Source organism: Mandrillus leucophaeus, unplaced genomic scaffold, assembly GCF_000951045.1.
Source record: "Mandrillus leucophaeus isolate KB7577 unplaced genomic scaffold, Mleu.le_1.0 Scaffold5, whole genome shotgun sequence".
Taxonomy (NCBI): domain Eukaryota; kingdom Metazoa; phylum Chordata; class Mammalia; order Primates; family Cercopithecidae; genus Mandrillus; species Mandrillus leucophaeus.
This window is the reverse complement of record NW_012105364.1, coordinates 8,638,568-8,659,680: the sequence shown is the minus strand read 5'-3', so window position 1 is coordinate 8,659,680 and position 21,113 is coordinate 8,638,568. Positions and strand designations below refer to the sequence as shown.

Below are 21,113 nucleotides of genomic sequence, written 5' to 3'. Positions count from 1 at the left end.
TTAATGATACTGTTCTATGAACCAATGAATGTTTTCATTTGGAAAATAAGAAAGCATTGACATGTTATCTGAACTGTGGCTTCTTTAGTGGTGCCAAGGGAATAAATATGCTAATTCTCTGCTTTGAAGAATGTACTAGGTAAGGCCCATTACTTCACTGATTTCAGTGATTTCTATACCCAGGTGAGAAAAGGTTAATACTACATACCACAGGATATTTCATTATGCAAAAGTTTTGATTTAGGAATGTAATAGGGAATTTCAGTGACATGTTTTGATGTACTTTCAAATGGTAATTTTCATATTCCATTCTCCAAAGTTTAATTCATCATTTGTTAATTAACTCAAAGCAATTTACCTCAAACTATTTCTTGATTCTCCATAAAAGAAGCAGTTACTATGAAAAGCTACCACAGAAATCTTGAAATATTCACAAAGTCTTACACAAATAATGCTTTTAATATAGGAATAAAAGACAATCTTCCTCATATGCACACAAATGTACAAAAACACATTCCTCAAAGAAATAATTCCTCAGAACATCAGCACTTTCATAGAAGGAGCTAAAAAACAGCAGAAGTGCCAACTAGAAAGAAGAGTTTTCCCTAGCTTTAAAACTGGAACGAAACAACTCTCAACATTTGCAAAACATTCCTTTATTATTAGAAATAAATTATTTGTATAAAAAATTGCATGCATCAATCATTGCATTTATTTTTAGCACAACCCAGGGCTTCAATCCGGTCAGCCATTACAAGAAACAGACTCATTGTCTTATACAAGTTGAACAATGTGGGACAGGAACGGGAGTTCTCACAATCACAGAAAAATACTTACAAGAATAACATCAGACATGATTTATTTCAACAGCATTTTTTTTTCACAAGCTAACATTAGTTTTCCTTTTGTGATTTTGTTTTTTAATTGCTCATGAGTAAGCAATACTTTAGCTTGACACTCATTGGTTTTATTGTATTAAACGGGTTTCTTCACTCCCCGTTTATTGATACTTTTGGCTCATGGCTAATTTTTGTTCCTTACAAGACTATTGATTTGATTGATTGTAGTCTATGGAGATCTCCAGGAGTGAATTTTTGCAGTCTCATATTCATTGTTTAAGATCATATACCACATCTCTTCAGATTGTGTCATTTCCCTGTTTCAGATTGAATGATTGCTGTAGCTGATATATGTTGTCTTGGTAGAGGAAGCTGTTAAGATAAATGAGGACAACTTAAAATAGTATATAATAATACATCATTTTGTTAATATGATTTTAAAATTCAAGTCCTGTAATGACTTTTTTACAATATCCAGCTTTTACAGCATGTTACTCATTGTTTTTAAACCATTCTCAGTCATGCACAGCGTGGCGACGTTTCAGCTCGACAGCAGACCACATTATATAAAGGTGGTCCCATGAGATTATAACGGAGCTGAAAAATTCCTATCACCCAGTGAACACGTAACACAACACTTAACACAAAGCATAATTCACATGTTTGTGGTTTGTTGTGTAAACAAATTTCCTATCCTGACAGTCATGAAAAAGCATGGCGCATACAATTATATACAGTACATAATACTTGATAATGATAACGAAAGACTATGTTACTGGTTTAAGTATTTACTACACTATACTTTTTATCATTATTTTAAAGTGCACTTCTTCTACTTATACATTAAAAAGATAACTGTAAAACAGCCTTAGGCAGGTCCTTCAGGGGTATTCTCGAATAAGGCGTTGCTATTCCAAGAGATGACAGCTCAATGCTTGTTATTGCCCCTGAAGACCTTCCAGTGGAATCAGATGTGGAGGTGGAAGTGATATCAATAATTATGACCCTGTGGAGGCCTAGGCTAGCGTGTGTGTGTGTGTGTGTGTGTGTGTCTTAATTTTTAACACAAAACGTTTAAAAAGTAAAATGAATACATAAAAATAGAAAAAATTTTATCCTTGAGTAAGGGTATAAAGAAAATATTTTTTATAGCTGGACAATGTGTTTGTGTTTTAAGTTTTTATAACAAACAAGTCAAAATGTAAAAAGAATAAAAAGTTTATAAACTAAAAAGTTATAGAAAGCTAAAATAGTATATTACTGAAAAAGGAAATGTTTAAAATAAATTTAGTGTAGTCTAAGTGTAGAGTTTTTATAATATCTACAGTGGCTGGGTGCGGAGGCTCACGCCTGTAATCCCAGCACTTTGGGAGGCCTAGGCGGGTGGATCATGAGGTCAGGAGTTCGAGACAAGCTTGACCAGCATGGTGAAATCCCATCTCTACTAAAAATACAAAAATTAGCCGGGTGTGGTGGCACATGCCTGAATCCCAGCTACTCAGCAGGCTGAGGCAGGAGAATTGCTTGAACCGAGAGGCAAAAGTTGCAATTTACAGTACTGCCATGTCCTAGGCCTTCACATTCAATCACCACTCATTCACTTAATGACCCAGGGCAACTTCCAGTCCTACAAGTTCCATTCATAGTGAGTGCCCTATTTACACATATACCATTTTTATCTTGTATACTCTATTTTTACTGTGTCTTTACTATGTTTAGATACGTGTAGATATGTAAATATCCATTGCATTACAATTGTGTACACAATTCAGGACAGTAACATGCTGTACAGGTTTGTAGCCTAGGTAGACTAGGCTATACCATATCGCCTGGGTGTGTCGTAGGCTATACCATTTGGTTTGTGTAAGTACACTGAATGATGTTTGCACAAAGACAAAACTGCCTAACAACATTTCCTAGAACATGTCATTAAGCAATGCGTGACTGTAGTAAAAACTAAATAACAGCAGAAATAAAAATGCTGCAGCAATTTTAATATGTCACAGTCAGTAGCCTCATTTATAGTATATAGATATTTACTAGAAAACTAAAAATATAAAAGTGCTAATCTTTAATGTTTTGGTAAAATTTTGCATTTGCGTATATGTAAAATGAAAGAACAGACCAATTATCTGTCCTACAAAATACAAAAAATATTTTTTACTACCTATGTCAAAGACCTCAATTCTTAGAGGCTGATGTAATGACCAAAAAAGTTAAGTAATTATAATTAGCTGTCCTATGAGAATGAATACATCTTCCACTTAAAAACACACAATAATCTTAGACTCTAGAGGTAAACATGCTAAAATATCAAATATATAGAATGGTAAATATGTGAATTGTCATTGCATATTTATGGTTTCTTTTGGTTTCATCAAATGGAGACAAATGAAGATATTTAAGAAAATAAAGACTTTGAAAAGAAATGTTAAATTGTTCTGTTACCAACATACTATAAAGTAAAGCTCATTATTGTAAGACCATTACAGAGATATTATGCCAAAATATACTCATGCCTAAGATTCTGGAGAATATAAATCTAAATTCAAATAATTCCTTTGTATTTTTGAAAGATGTGATGCAATGAATCTCTGTCCTAAAATTCAAATGTGATGTCCTATTTTTTTGTGTAATTCTGGAATGAATAACGGTAAGATAAAAGATATTTTAAAAAGCAAAGAATGTATGTGTTTCAATACATGAATCCAATTCAGGATGAAACAGATTTTTAGAAAATAATGTATTTATTGAACATCGAATAAGACTAGAAATTGTAAAGTTCCTCCTCTGAAATAACTGACAATCAGACTCATTCCATTGTAGTGACACTATTGATGGACTAGACAAGTTCTTACCAGAGACCAAGTTCATACAAAGTTCACAACCACTAAAATTAACTCATATAGCCCTAAGAAGTGCTACTACAGATGTGTTCTGTTATTTTTTATTTCATTGAATATTATGAGCTTCAGGCTAAAAATAGTTGACATATTTGCTTATCTTATCCACATTGCTTACCCTTCTAAGTTATTACTGTGGCACAGTGCAAAGGAAGTAGACTTTAGACCTGGTTTTGAACTACATTCTAGTCCCTGCAAAATGAGTGAAAAAAAAGTCATTGGGCCAGGTTACCGGGCCTCAGTTTTATCACTGGTTCAAAACCTACAATACTGGGTTCCTGTAAGGATGAAAGCAGAATAGACTGGAATGGAACAGCTGTAATCTGGAAGAATCAATATAGAGCCAGCCTCCCTCCCGCCCTCCCTCCCTCCCTCCCTTCTTTCCTTCCTTCCTTCCTTCCTTCCTTCCTTCCTTCCTTCCTTCTCTTCCTTCCTTCCTTTTCTTTCCATGAACCATACATGAGACCTAATGGAGTTGTACTTTCTACTTAACCTTTCCAAAGGTAAAACATTTGTTACATTTGGTTTGGTGTGAAGTGAAACACAATGATTTTCTATGATCACTCACTTTTACTTTTCATTTTTAATTTATATAATGCTCTCATATGCCTCTAAATTTCCTCTAAGAAAATAAAATCTTTTCTTTGGTTCTGTTTTTGAAGGACTTTAGTCTTCACAGACAAGGTGGAGAAAAATTGTCATAAGAGTGATAAAAATGACTGTTAAAAGGGTCATCCAACTTCCTGCACTGTTCAATATTTTCAACAATAACTAAAATGTAGGAAATGGTTATAAAATTTGTATATAGCTAGAAAAAGAATTATGGTTGAAATAGAGTAACAAGAGCTGATAGATATTGAACAATATAGTTTTCAGAAGATGTCCATTCGACAGATGGCAGTTTGGATCAGACCAGTTTTAAGGATCTTTCCAACTTTGGGGATCTGTAGCTAATTAAAAATTTATATATTATTTTTTGAACTCTTAAACATTGTTTCTAGAAAGAAAGTGGTAGGATTCTATTGAGAATTGAGAATAGAATTCACAAAAGGAGAGTAATGCTAATTTTTCTACTGGTTAGAAAAGGAAGTGTAAGGCTCTGGAAACAGATGATTTAGTCAACATGAAAGCAATGATAAGGGACAAACTTTGTGGGTGGCAGATATCTCGCAAGAATCTTTATCCCAGAAGTACTATAGAGCAAAATGAATCAGAGATGTACAGATGAGTTCATAGGGAGATTTTTTTCACAGTGGTGATGAATATGCTCATATGAAAATCAGTTTTTGAGCACAGCAACAGTAAATTAATTTCCTTGTGTGCACCACACTGTGTTCATAAGCTAGAGAAAACAAATCTACCTCCAGCAGCAGCTGTTTTCATGAATTATTCATGAACATAGCTTAAAGAATACTATGTACAGCATTTGTTAATTGGGTACAGTTGGCAAAATTCATATATATCAACTTTGTTTCTAACTCCCATCACACTCTGTTGTGAAATAACACTTGACCTTTTTTAAAAATGTAAACTATAGTCTGCAAATTCAGCAACTAACACGGCACTCATTGGTTTCCCATCCAGCTTCATATTACTTACATTTATTCTGTGTAACTTTAGAAACTTTAAAATCTTGGACACAAATTTACCCTTTCATTGTAGAATGGCCATGTAAGTGAACAAAGGTTAAAAATGGTGACCTGGAGTAGGATTGTGGAAGGATGTGTAAAGATGTCATACATCTTTCTCTCCTGAATGAGTACACCATAATCACTTTACTTGGGCCCAACTTATTCACACCAAATTATACTCCTGTAAAAGATCAATGCACTAAAATCTCCAAAGTACAATTAAACCTTTTTTTTTAGGCAGTAATTGATATTATCTTGATTCACTTTTTGACTTTACCTGACCTTCTAAAAGTGAGCATCTGACTCCTCCAGAATATTATAGGCTTACCCACCAAATAGGCCTTGTTTTTTCAGTCTTTCATTCTTATTTTAGAGAAAATAGAGAAATACATGCATGCTATATAATTTCCATTTCAACTCAACATTAACAGGAAATAACCAAAGGAAAACAGTGTATGTATGAGATTTACTTCAACAATATGAGATTAGTTCCTATCAATACTGAGAATTTTGTTTTTCAGGGCATCTATTTATTCTTTAAAGTGTTGAAAAAGTTTATTAAATTTTTTCTCCACCACTTTCCAAAGGTGAGTCTGGATGACTGGTATTTATATTACTCTAAGTTTGGTTCTTTTATTTGGCAACCATATTTTATAAAGTTTTCTGGATTGTTGCTAAAAAAAAAAACAAAAAAAAAAACAGAGATCGAGAAAAACAGGTACAACAATAGACTCTGGTGAGTCATACTGAGACGTGCCAGTGTTCAAATTATATCACTGGCCAACAGCAGTTTATTGGCATCTTATAATAGGTTTCAACTTCCTACACTAATGTTCTCAAGGTAGGAATAAAGATAAAATTCTGTCCTCAAATCGCAAGCATTGTACTTTGATGCCTTTAATGGCAATTATGAAATAGGTTTATCATTAGTAAACTGCTTACCTATACTCAGAGATGATTGTAATGATTTGTTACTAAAGCCCATCCTTACCTTGCTTCTCATATTTCTTACTTCACAAGGTTTCATGTTTGCAGAAAGGTGAATATGTGGGGGGTGTTTGTGAAATTCTTGTAAAGTTCATTTCTCTACATGTGACTAAATTTGGTACTGGTGACCTGAAGGTAATCTTTTTAGAACCAATCTGGCTAATGATTCCAGGTAAGCTGACAGTAACTGAAACCAATATGTCTAATTAAGCAATGCTAATTAACTATCACGGGATAGTTCTGTGTATGGTAAATTAGAGTAGACAATGTTCATCCAGAAATCTTGATGGAAAAGAAGGTTTGTAGATGGAATGTAGACCATAAGTTGCTACAATAATTAAACCAAATAAAATTAATTTTTAGTTTTTTCTTGTATTTAGTGTCGAAAGTATAGAGAATAGGGGACACAGACTGCTGGATGAATATGAGAGGAAGAGAATATTTTTGCATAGGATTTTGTCCTTAATTACTGAATGCCTGGGCAGGTGTGGTAACTCACACCTGTAATCCTAGCACTTTTGGAGACTTAGGTGGGAGGATCACTTGAGCCTAGGAGTTAGAGACCAGCCTAGGCAACATAGTGAGACCCTGCCTCTACAAAACAAACAAACAAACAAACAAAATTAGCTGGGCATGGCGGCACATGACTGCAGTCCTAGCTATTTGGAAGGCTGAGGTGGGAGGATCACTTGAGCCCAGGAGGTAGAGGCTGCAGTTAGCCTAGATCATACCACTGCACTCCAGCCTGGGCAACAGAGCAAGCTCCTGTTTCAAACAGAAAAAACAAATATTGAATACCTATGCTATATTCCAAAAGACTGGAAGCCACTCTAACACAAGTACCTTTGCTTTTCTTTCTTTTTTGATTCATCTGTAGAACCTAGTAAGGTAAAGTTGTAATGTTTACCATATTCAGCTTTCTGGTATTTTACCATACAAATCTTCAATCTATATTTGCCACTCTTTCATAGATACCAAAATGGGCTTCAATAGATCAGTTAAATTCTACTGGTTGAGCACAGATTTCTGTGTATTGTTATCATGTGCACCTTCCTGGGTGGACTGTAGAGAAGAAAATAGGTAAAGAAAAGAAAAAAAATGGAAAGATGGCTGTAGAAAATATTCTATTTCCAGGATCATGAGCCTTTTAAGAAGAACTTTAATTATCTTAATAAATCCAAGAAGTGAAGTCAAGGGAAGCCCTCAGGAAGCCCAAGGAAAGGGGACCACGTGGGAAAAACAAGTATTGACTGTGACTTAACTAAATGTATTGGCTAATTAGAGTTCTCATTTCCCTAAAGGCACAAATAACATCATTTATTTGTGTAAGATCTGTAGTAGCATATTCCATAAATATCAGTAAACTATTGATACTATAAAAAGCACCCAATATTGAACAAGAAAAATTGTGGAATTGTTTCTAAGTACTAAAATACAACTTTTATAAAAAGATGATGCTTTCAAATATCAAGTTTCATAATGCTTCAAAAGAAAGACATGAAATGTCATGCTTTGTAAAAGAGATTTTGTGAGCAAGTTTGTACTCCATAGAACAGCCTCTCATCTTGAGACCATTTGCTTTTAACCAAATGGTTCTAAATGTGATGGTGTAACGGTATGTGGGTATCACCATGCCCATGGAAACATGCAGCACAATCCCCAAGACTAGGAGAAGAATGTTCAACGTACATCTATTAGGAAGTGCTCCCGCTCTTGACCATCGGAAAGTCTACAGATGACTTACTGTTGGTTTCAAGACTCTCACAGAGTTCACTTTTCACCTCGCCATTTGGTCTGTCATTTCCTTTTTGGATCAGTTTGCTTTGCATGGTGGCAGCTGTCACCACAGCCTTGAAGCTCCTTTTGCGTTTTTGAACATTCTGTTCCGGATGAAAAATTATAATATAAACCTTGGGCATATAGAGCATGCCCAGAGACACTGAAGCACTTAAACTCATGGAGACAGTAAGTGTTGTTGTCTGGATGTACATCTGAGGGGAGAGAAAAAAAAGAATAACTATTGGTAAGCCTAACAGTAGGAGATAAAGCAAATAACATACCATTTTCTAAAATTGTTTCAGCTTCTCTGCTAAAGGCACATTAAAAGGCATTTATTGAAATTGTCCTTAATTACAGTCAACGATTCCTGTTATCCTAACCTGCAAATGTAAATGAGTAAGGTTATTTTTTAAACTGAACCCAATTTCTTAAAATAAAAATACAAACAACCAAGCTGGTGGAGCTTATTTTCCTTTTTAGATTATAAGAAAATATACGTAAGGAAGGCGACCAAACCAGTCTGGCAAAACACTAACACTTAATGCCACACAGACCGTCTTTAGAAGGTACTAGTGGGCCAAGTGTTATTTTAGCAATAAGTTTAACCCAGAAGGTAAGTATATATAGTGAAATAGAGTGGGAGTGCAACATTCCAGAACATCACTACTACACACCAGTGCTTGAATAATGTTAGCGGTTGCATCTTCACATCATTACATAATTCCAACTACCAAATATAATAAATCACAAGCATGTCATAAGGGCTGGATTTTTTTTAACAATCCCTCTAAAGAACACTTCCAGAAGGTTCTCAATGATAGCATCATATCAAAATAAGTCAATTGCTTTTAAGAAATATGTAAGATCTCCTCACTCCAAGATATATACACTGGGGATATGGTCCTGGACACTGCATTCTGAAATTCTCCCCTGGTGCTCATTGCTTGCCCTTATCCCACTGAAATTGACTGCTCTGATACTTACGGACAGAGGGATCTTTCTGGAAGGCTTTGCTTTCTACAACCTAGAGGTTAAGAATCTGAAAAAAACCAAAGCTAAAATCACTGCTTTGGCTTTTTCTTTTTGGTTATGGTATGGAAGCAGAAACAGCAGTATTTCCTTCTTTACAAACAGAAACAAAAACCTTTGATCTGGTTCCATTTTTCATGTCCTGAGCTCAAAATAGAATTTTCCCCAAATAACTTGGGATACTGAGGCCACGGAGAAGCCACATCTTAAGACTGTAAACAGATTCTCCCTTTGTCATATCGACAACCCTCATTAGTAGATCTGTTCACTCTATTTACATCGCTGAATATTCTAATCCTGATTAGTTGGATTTTTAAAATATGTTTTAATCTGTTATTCTTGCTAAAATGTATCATACTAGTTAGATTTCATCTGGCAGTCCTCAAGATCAAACTAATTGTGTCCTTTTTAATGAAGGAACAACAGCAAAAAACAAAAAACAAAAAAAAAATTCACCCTCAAGGGTAAATAACTGAATCAGCATTAGTGTTGCCTTTTCCTAGAGGAGAAGGTTTCCCTTAACAGATGGCAAAACCTTGAGGTAAAGAACTGTCCAAACCATGAGCAGGATGTGAGGCACAAGTTAAGAGACTGTCTTTGGATATAAAATCATATCATGCACATTGCTGAATTTACTGTCCAATTCATCTACCACTAAGGCTGTCCTTGCATAAGAGACCATCGTAAGCCTGGAAAACCCTTTAACAAGATTTACTACAAAGTTTACATGATTTACTACAATTAAGATCATCCCAATGAAATAGGGATATGTATCTTTACAGCTCATAAATCTCCCTAAGCTTTGCCATCTACTTTTAAGCAACCTGTTATTGTAAACATTCCTAAGCTTCTCTAGTGTTGGTTAATCTTTTTTGAGTTCCTGCTTATTTTCAAGCTAGTATTGCTGCAAAAATCTACATAGAAAATGCACTGCAGAGAGAGGACATAAAAGTAAGAAAAGAATGTAGCAAAGTACAAACCACACCCGTACATGTTCCAATGCCACTCAAAGAAAACCATCAGTTTTGTTCCAGTCAGACTCTTTCACATCAATTTAGCCTAAAAATAGACAAATCCAGCGTTGAAACAGCCATAAAATGATGGGAACACCTATACTGATTAGTTGGATTTTTTTAAATGTGCCTTAATCTGTTAGTCTTGCTAACATGTATAGTACTAGTCCAAATCGTATAAAAAATTTTTGTAATAAACATCCTATAAGTTTTCTCTGCTACCAAAAATATAAATGATAATAGTCTTCTCTTATTTGGAATAACTTCTGCGATATATAGTAAATTTAATCCTGCTAGATATTAGACATGAAGAGGACTCTGGAATGCTAGCTCCCTCGTTAAATAAATTACCACAATCTATCCTTTTGGCAAGCCAACTCAATGAAAGATGTAATAAACACAGACATTAGAATTAAATAGTACCATGGTTAGTGTAGCAAGCTCTTCATCAGATGCTATACTTTCAAATTATACCAAAATGCTGATCTTGATTATGTACTTTTCTTAAAACAGCTTCTGAAAATTTTTAATGTGAGTTTAATACAGGAAAGGCATCTAACAAAATCCTTAGCAAACTAACACAAGAATAGAAAACCAAATACCGCTCGTTCTCACTTATAAGTGGGAGCTAAATGATGAAAACACGTGGAGACATAGAGGGGAACAACACACACTGGGGCCTTTTGGAGGGTGGAGGGTGTGAGGAGGGAGAGGATCAGGAAAAATCATAACGGGTACTAGGCTTAATACATGGGTGATAAAAGTAATCTGTACGACAAACCCCTATGACACAAGTTTACCTATGTGACAAACCTGCACTTGTATCCCTGAACTTAAAATACAAGTTAAAAAATCCACAAAATCATACCCTAAAGTCCACAACCTTACAGTGGTCGAGCATTTGTTACAGGACCATGGACTATGTATGATTACACTGAGTTTTTGAAATTCATCTTTGAAAAAGTCATACATGTCATAACCTCAATGAAAGCAGTAACAGCAAAACAAGCAAAGAAATATAAATGCCACCTACTGCCATTCTAGAGAAACTCAGTCCTTAATAGCATGGATTATAGAATTCTGAATATCTCCCATATTTAATAAGAAGTTAAGAGACTACGTTTAACGTTGGAAAATGAGCTCTTGATTTTTTAAAATGCATGGATTTTTTTATACCTATAGAAAATTCTAATTGCTTGAGCCATACAGGAACATAAAAGTTAAAAAAAAAATCCACAAAATCATATTGTGTGATAAAATAATCTGTACGACAAACCCCCATGACACAAGTTTACCTGTATAACAAACCTGCACTTGTATCCCTGAACTTAAAATACAAGTTAAAACACACACACACAAATCATACCCTAAAGTCCGCAACCTCACAGTGGCCTAGCATTTCTTACAGGGCCGTGGAAGGAATATGTTCCAGTAGACTGGGTATGAACTCTAGAACCACTACTTATATACATTTTTTTAAAAGATAAAGTTTACAGCTAAACTCTAGAGTTACTTTCTGGGTGATAAAAGCCCCAAACCAACCCACCAGGCTACAATCCAAACTAATGAATCTTCCCTGGTTATTGGACAAATACGTTATCTTATTTTCTTCTCTGAACAGTAAGTTCTTATCTGTGTCACGGGGTGGGTTTGGCAGTAATACTTTTCTCATAGAGGAGTTACAGGGTTACAAGAGAATGACATAAAATCTCTTACAGATACAAGATAGCTCAAGAAACATTCTTTACCCTACAACTTTGCATCTAAATAGACACTAACAAAGTATCCTTCCAGGAGTATAGGGCAAAGGAGGGAACAATTAGACACTTATTCAAACCAGACAGTTTTGTTTAGAGAAGAGCTGATAGCCAGGCTCTGACTACATGATGTCGAGGAAAAGGCCTTTGTAATCTCACTTCAATGTAGACAGAATAAAATTTTGTCCAAATGTGAACTCAAGACCATATTTATTGCCTGGGCCACATTCTTAGAATAATATAACAGCTCTTTATCTCAAAGTTACAGCTCATCAGAATGCAGAAGGGGACTGTATTAACTCCCACTAGCCCACAAAAATTCAAGAGATGCTAGCAATGATACTGGATATGTTAATAATAATCTTCTCTTTCCCAGCCTGCTCTTATGTGCTCCCTCCTGGCCCTGTCACTCCAAAATACTAACACGCAGAGGATGGGGACTATCTTTTTTATCACACGCACTGATGGCTTGTTACTCTGCCTCCACGCCCCATGGACATTTTGAACCTGAAGCAGTCAGATGCACTGAAGCAGATTTAAGCAATCTCTAGATAAGCCAGGGGTTAGCTGTGGCAATGGAGCATACTAATGCGAAATTTCTTCTGGGGCCTATTACAGTTACCTCTTCAAACTCTGAATAGGCCATTTGTACATATCAAGGTCTACTCAATGTAGGTCATGACGTGGAATCATTTAGACTCCGGGAAGAGTGAGGAGGGAGAAGAGTATATTTTTCCAGGATAAAGGTCAGTCTTTTGCTTTCAACCAGCTACCAGTGCACAGACCGCCACAGACTCTGACATCCAACCCGGTATGTTTGCAACCCCTTAGCAACTAAGGTAAACTATTATGAAATCTAACACTCAAAGCAACCTTATGTCACGTGATAAGAAACAGATTCAGTATTTATTCCTGAATATTTCTGCGATGGTTTAATCTTCCCACTTTGTTTTAGTCACCAGGTTCTGTTTGGCTGCTTTGCATATCACTTGACCAGTTAGAAAGCTACACTCACACTGACAGCCTGTATTTCTCTGCTTCTGTTTCTACTTCCTCATCTGTATGTCTGCCAAAGTGAAACTTGCATCAAAAAATGGGTTTTCTTTTGCTTTTTAGCAGACAATGGACTTCAAAATACCATTTACTACTAGAAGTGATTTTTTTTTTAAGATGAAGAAGTTTATAGAGAAACTGGAGTTGCCCTGTGGGTGGTAACACCCCAAATCAATCTGTCATGCAAAAGTCCAAACTCACAAAATTCCCCTAGCAATTGAAAATTGCAAAAACCAGAGGCAACCATTCAGCTTTGCTGGATGAGCCTGGAACCACGACCAAGCTCATATCAAACGTTTTTATTTTGTTCCTGTTTTGTTTACATTAAATATCTTCCTAGTTTTACTACTTAGTCCTTTTCTCTTTGTCTCTTACTCACTTGCTGAGCATATTTAGAATTATACACTTAAACCAAGACAGGCTTCATGGGTGTGCACTTGTACACTAGACCCTGTACTAGGAGGACCCCATGCTTGGTTTAATGCTCTGCTGCGAATGTTTTGAAGTCTGTAATAATTGTTAGACTCCTGCATTTTCATTTCTTACTGGACTCCACAAATTATATAGCTAGTCCTCTTTTAAAAATCACTTATACACTGACAAATTCCAGGCTTTTCTTAGGAAGGGCATTTGCCTTTTGGGTCACTCTCTTCGTGTCTGACAGCATCGGCAATGTAACAAGCCTCTGATTCCCAATCTTCATCCCTAAACTTGATCTCCCAGTGGTCTACCTTACCTCATTAATTCCATGCTTCTAGTTCTTGGGGGAGGGGGCGGACAGGGAACTTGAAATTGTCTTTTACTTCTTTTTTATACTTCCACCCGATCTATGGCCAAATCCTATTGATTCTACCTTCAAAATTTGCTCAGAACGTTCAGCATGTCTCCACTGGTGTTACATTGCTCAGAACCATCATCATCTCTCATTTGGATCAGTACCACAACTGTCCTAGTGTTCTCTTTCCTGCTGCCCTTGCTCTCTTCTGTGTGAGCATTTGATTGATCCTAACACAGAAGCTAGAATAATCCCATTATCCATAAACCAAATTAGGTCACTCCTACTCTCCAAAGCCTACTCTCCAATGACATCCCATTGATGATATCTTTACAATGGTCAACAAGATCCTCTGAGAACTCCTCTGGTTTACTCTTTTTTTAAAACTCATTCTCTTCCACCCATACTGGCTCCCTGGCTGATCTTGGAACATACCAGGCATGCTTCTACTTTCAGACTTTTATATCTGGTGGCTTGCCTCTTTACTGCCTTCAGGTCTTTACTGAAATGCTCCAGCTCAGTGAGACCTTTCCTGAACACACCTCTGAAAATTGTAACCCCCAACCTTCTACCAGTATTCCTAGCTTTATCACACTCCTTAGTATCTAACACATTATATCCTAAAAGTCTATGTACTTTACTTATTTAACATATGTGGTATCTGTTTCCCCTAGCTAGAATAAAGATTCCATGAATATTGGGAATTTTACTTGTGTTGTTCATGGCTGTAAACTCAGCACTTAGAAAACTGTCTAGATAACAGACATTCTCTATAATCTTTTGAGTTGGTGTGGGTTCATACTCCCAAATTTGGGTTCTAAGGAACATAACTCATGTATTTCCAAGAAGGAAAAAAACAACAGATACTAAAACTAGAAAACATCAGAAAACTGGAGGACTGGAAGACTCCATTCATTTTCATAGCGACCTCTAGGCTGGGAGAGAAATGTAATCTTGGGCAGATAAACATAATGCCCTTTTAAACAGTCAACTTGGTAATAATGGGCCATTTTGCTCTTGATGAGCAATGAACAGCATAATTCAAAGTCAGTGGTTTTCACTTTGGGAATAGGAGAGCTCTGAACTCTGCCCTCAATACCTTCCCAAGTTAACTGTATAACTGAGGGTCAGGCATTCACATTACTTCTAAGCTTTCAAAGACTTAAATCAAAGGATTTAATGAGACAACGTATACAAACACTAGCACAGAGCCTGGGATATATTAATTAATAACAGATAGCTCTTATTGTCATTATTTAACCTTGACAATCTGTTCTCTATTCATCTTCCTTTATTCTCCACACCAGAAACACTTAACGCTACTTCTCTCTCAAAATCAGCTTCAAGACTTTTAGCCTTTATAACAGAAACACACACACGCACACATACACACACACACACAAGCAAAAAGGCTTATTCATAAGGAAATATATGGTTGTGGGAAACTTGAGAGTCACCACAGCAAAGAATTATAGTCCAATTTAACTCTGGGAAAAATCACCGTCCTGAGCGTTGTGTTTCTCCTGTCAGGTAGAAGTCACAGTGCTGCGGACCCAGCAGCAGGTCAGATACACTGCACTGTGTTTTCATTAGTGGAGGTGGAGACCAGTTGTCTGTAATCCATTTGCAGTCACTTATCACATCCCCTTTTGGCTCAGGACACATACTTGCAACATGAAGAGTCAAATCAAAAGCTCTGAATGAAGAACTGTGAAGGAAGACTACAGATGCAGAGCAGGGCTTCTTCTCCCTCCTGTGAGGTCTTTCTGAACCCTTCACCTTGGAACGATTGGGAGAGGTGGAAACCAGCTGAAGAGAATGATGCAGTATCAACCAACAAGCAGAATATCAGCTTCGCTAATGATAGGAAAGAACCATGTAAGTAAGCTCAAGATCTGTTAAAGAAGGAAAAACATCTATCTGATTTATAATGACTATAATTAAACATAAGTGATCTTTAATATTTGGATTAGTAAATAATTTGTATTTATTAAAGCCTGATGGAAAATGTGAAAACAGAGTAAATTTTTAAAAGTACGGCATTATTAAATAAAATGTGGTCTTTAATTTTCAATTATTATATATGAGAATTATTTACAGAAATATAGTAAATAATCAGTGATGTTGCATTTTCTACTGGGATATGTATATGAAAATTAATACAAGGTGTCTACTCTGTCAGTGCTTATTAATTCCTCCTTTACAGGTATTTTTGCTCATGTTTCCTTCGTGCATTTCTGCTTTCATGGTACCTTTTGGCCCTGTATCACCGCAGCAGCATGGTCAGAATTGGGAATAAGAGTAATGGGGATGTCTTTAATTATTATCATTTGAACGGATATCAAAATATAACAAACAATATTTTCAGGTGCAGAACAAATAAATAAAAGTATAAATTAGTTTAGAAAGAAGCAAAGAAGAGGAAACAATTGTTTCAGGAACAAAACTTATCTCTGAACTATATTTTAAAGTATGTCTATCTCTATCTATCTGTCTATAGTTCTAGAAGCCAGGAAAAAAAGAAAATATGTTGAATCCTATATTTATCACTGCCTAGAGATGAAAGCTTTGCTAGAATTTAAATTTTAGGCTAAATAATAAATTCAGGTTGTGTTATCTAAGGAAAGCTGGTAAAATTATGAAAATGGTTTCAACTGTAGTTTTGCGAAAGGCACTAAATCTTGATCAAGTAGATATATTCTCTGTAACCCTTTTTAAAGACAAAATAATTGATTCAGTAACTCAGTGCAGGTGCTTTTGTGGATGTACATGATGTTTTAAAAGTGCTATTTTTTTTTTTCTGGTGATATCCCTTAATATAGGAGGAATCGAGAAGAATGGTGTTATGGGCTGAATTGTGTCTCCTCCAAAATTTGTATCTTGAAGGCCTAACCCCAGTACCTCAGAATGTGACTGCATTTAAAGATGGGGTCTTTAAAGAGGTAATTAAGCTACAGTCAGGTCATTTTGGTGGTCCCTAATACCGTATGACTGATGTGCTTATAAGAAGAAGAAACTGGGACATAAGACACACAGAAGGAAGATCACATGATAATACAGGGCAAAAGGTAGCCATCTACAAGCCATGGAGAGAGGCCTCGGAAGAAACCAAGCTTGTTGACACTTGGATCTCAGACTTCTAGTATCCAGCACTATGAGAAAATTAATTTCTGTTGTTTAAGCCACGCTGTGTATGATACTTAGTTATGCCAGTCCTGGAAAACTAATAGGAATGGGGAGTTAATACCACTGAAAAAGTTCTGAAAGTTCTGTGATAGTAGTTGGTTGTGGTTAAATATACCAATAGAATCTCAAAGATGTCTGGTATTGAATAAAACTATGAGTTTAGATACTGTACAAGAACTACAACCACAACATCTATCAATTATTGAGGATCAGGTACAGCATTATGCCAAAACTTTTATGCACTTATTTAACCCCTGACACTAATCCTGTAAGGTAGGAATGAATAAGTCTATTTTTGAGAATTACACAGTCACGAAGAAGTCATTTTTGAGACACAGTCATTTTTGAAAAGTCATACAATACATGAAAATAAAGTGTAGCTTCAAACTGAGGTTTCTCTAATTTGAAAGCCCATATCCTTACCACACACCATCTGGCCCCCATAAATACACCGAGAAGTGAAAGAGCAGGATTAATATGACTTGAGTCCTCTCCAAATCAGAAAAGCATCCTTTTGCTAATAGATTTGGGCCAAATTTCTTCTAAATGATAGAGGCACAGTTAAAGCATTTCAATTAATATTTAGTTGTGCATTTAGAGGGTTTCTGCTGTTATTAATCAGCTACTTTCTTCATAAATAAAAACTTCATGTGGATCCTAGAGCAGCTCTGGCTTTCTTAGAACTGTATCTTGTTAAGCTTGACAAAATAATCTAGCTGAGAACATGGGCCCGAAGAGCTGGATAAGTTACTCTTTTAAATGATGTTTAGCATTGAGTTTGCACTGGGCTGGAGCAGAAAAGTGTCTGATGAACCACTGACCACCAGAAGGAACAGGGATTCTCTATATTCAGAAGACAAATTGCCAGCACAGCGTTGCTGCATAGGCACCATTCCACCTCTATAGCACCAGAGACAGGCTATTGATAATACAGCAGGCAGGCCAAGTTGGATTCAAATATAGATGAACTGACAACCAAGAATTAGGAAATACTTGAGGAGAACCAAGACACCTTACAAAGAGAATAGTATAAACATACAAAAATAGATCCAATAGAGCTAAAGAAGGAAGACAGTGGAAATAACACTATTGCTATCTTAGAGAAGTTTTGAAAAAATAACAAATCCATAAAAATGTCAAATAAATTCATAGAAGCTAGCATTTTAATCATTCAAATAGCATTAGGAGATATACCTAATGTAAATGACGAATTAATGGGTGCAGCACACCAACATGGCACATGTATACATATGTAACAAACCTGCATGTTGTGCTCATGTACCCTAGAACTTAAAGTATAATCAAAAAATAAAATAAAATAATATCTCAATAGATGAAGGACTTCTGATTCTGGCTATGGAGGAGTAGCTATAATCAAACCAAACCAACTTCTGATAATAACTATAAAACAATCATAACGTTAAGAAAAAATAAGACTATTTGGAAGCATCAGAGGAGAACCAAGGTAGCCAGGACTCAGGGGGCCAAGATCTTAGGAAGGAAAAAGAAAGCACATTGACATATGTACAGCACTCTCCACTGCTTCTTATTCCCAGGTAACATACTGATTCTACATAGGAAAGACAGAAATCTTTAGATAGACGTGTCAGCAGCCTCATGGACAAGAGAGATAAAATCTGGAATTTGGGGTTATCTTTGCAGTCAAGACTTAAGGACCCACAATTCTAGGGTACTACAGAGAAGTAAACCTGGTATTTTACACCATTTTTTTCCTTGAGACTTTGCTGAATCCTAAGTGTAAGAAAGCAGCAAGCTAAAAAGAAAAAAAAAGGAATCAAACATAATTTAGATTCAGAGAGAATTCAGTTAGAATTCAGGTCCACGGAGGAGAACAATTACTCATAAACATATCAGACGTTTAGCTAATATATCTAAAGTGATATTGCCGAGGAGTAAAGGTAAATCAGAAATAGACAAATCCATAAAAACCTGAAACTTATCCTCAAATTATTCCAATCCCAGATTATATCAAGGTGAAATGCCTTGGTGTATATATTTCAATTGCTGACTAGTAGAAAATTGAAGGCTCTCTAGAGGGAAATAACAATATACATAACATCTACATTTTTAAAAATCATACAATGTCAGATATTCAATAAAAGATTACCAGCCAGGCATGCTAGGACACAAAAACAAATGACCAAAAACCAACGGCAAACAACAACAAAAATTATTAAACAGGTGATAGAAACGGTGCCACAGATGATCAGACACCAGGCTTCTCAGACAAAACTTTAACATTAATGTATTGAAGAAAATACATAATAAGATATTTTCGCCAGAGGACTGGAGTGTGTGTGTGTATTTGTGTGTGTGTGTGTGTGTGTACTCAAGTCAAAAATTATAGGAGTGAAAAATATAATAATTGAATTGAATAGATGAGTTTAATAACAAATTAGCTACAGGGAAGGAAATGACCGATGACCTGAAAGAAAATCAATAAAAAATCAGTAAAAAAAAATATCCACAGTGAAGGATGGAGACTATAAATATTTTTAAAATCCAGAAAGAAATTATTGGAGATATATAAAACATGATACAAATTTGAATAAATATGAATCTGAAGTCCTAGAAAGGAGAGTTATAACAGGTAAAAAGGAACACTTAAAAGAGACACTGGACAATAACTTTTCAAAACTTATGAAAAATAATCTATTAAATTGTACAGAAAAAAAATTATCAGATGGCCACATTCTGGGAAATCCTACAAATTTTCAAGAATTTAAATACAGGGTATGCTATTTGACTAATGTGAAATCAGATTAGAAAATAGAACTAGGTTGGAAATAAATAACAAAAGATAAGAAAATTGTCAACTGTTTGAAAATTAAACAATACATTTCTAAATCACTCATAAGTCAAAAGAAAAACAATGGAAATTAGCAAATATTTTGAACTGAATAATAATCAAGATACAACATATCAAAAGTCATGGGATATAGCTAAAGCAGACACGACAGAAGAAATCTTGATATGATTATTCATCTTAAAAAACTAAAGGGAGAGAAAATTAAATCCAATCAATATAGAAGGAAGGAAATAATAAAGATAAAAGTCAATAAAACAGAATACAAATGTAACATAAAGAAAATCAGCAAAGCTAAAAAAAAATCTTTGGAAAGACTATAAAATTAAACAACTCACAAGGTTGACCAACAAAACAAGAAACAAGACATAAATTGCCAATAATTTGGTAATTATTCCTAAAAAGGGAAGAAGATGTGATATAAGATTTTAAAAATATGCCAGCAAATTAGTTCTAAATGTTGTTAGCCAAAAAGAAAAAAATAGTTTAAGTGTATATTTAAGGTTTAAAGGCAACTTAGAAAAAAATGAAAATAGGATCTAAAACTCCTGAACTATCAAATAAAAAAAAAAAGAGAAAACTTGATCAGTTAAAATAATTTCAGAGAAGACAAAAAAAGAAACATGAGAACATAGTAAAAAGAAAACAGAAAACATTAGCAAACATAAATCGGTGATTTTCATAATAAAGACTAAATTCCCCATTTAAAAATAGATATTATCAGCTTTGATTTTAAATTGTATTCTCAAAAAGAGAAAAGTATATGTAAAGATTATAATAAGCCAAGTGAAAAATACATTTTCTATGCCAGAAAAATGTAGACAATGAAATCTGGAAAGTAATATTAATATAGGACAAAATAGAATGCAAGATAGAATCATTAAATTATGCAAAGAATATACATACACACACTTAACAATGCATTATCACGATGTATGTAAGCAACACATCATAGAAATGCAAGGATAGACAAATCCTTAAGCATCATGAGAGATTTTAATTCATCTTTTCAAAGATATAAATTTGATTATACAACATATAATTAAGAATAGTTTGAATGACTCAGTAATAAAATTATCATTTTCATTGCATTATTTTAAAATATAAATGAGCTTCACAGAGATCAATTATGAATTAGGTTATCCAGCAACAAAAATCAAATTTTCATAACAGGAAACATGAGACTATATCCTTTCACCTAAAAAGGCAATCAAATTAAAATTATAATTTATAAATAAATATGAGTATTTATTTGGAAACTAAATATCATCCCTGTAAGTCACTCATATAAAAAGGAAAGTATAAACTATTTAGAAATTGAATAATCATGGAAA

General features: G+C 34.9%; 1 protein-coding gene across 2 annotated transcripts in view; it reads right to left on the bottom strand.

The window, feature by feature from the left end:
• Positions 1–636: 636 nt before the first annotated feature.
• GRM8 (glutamate receptor, metabotropic 8) overlaps positions 637–21,113 on the bottom strand; it is an 838,387-nt gene continuing 817,910 nt past the window's right edge. The window contains exons 11-12 of one of the 2 annotated variants that reach the window (XM_011995930.1): positions 8,105–8,351; positions 637–1,211 (exon numbers count right to left, since the gene is read on the bottom strand). In XM_011995930.1, coding sequence (XP_011851320.1) covers positions 1,162–1,211; positions 8,105–8,351 — 297 coding nt within the window. In that variant the 3' untranslated portion in view covers positions 637–1,161. Of the gene's footprint in view, positions 1,212–8,049; positions 8,352–21,113 lie in introns of both variants that reach the window. The other variant, XM_011995931.1, reaches the window with a different exon arrangement.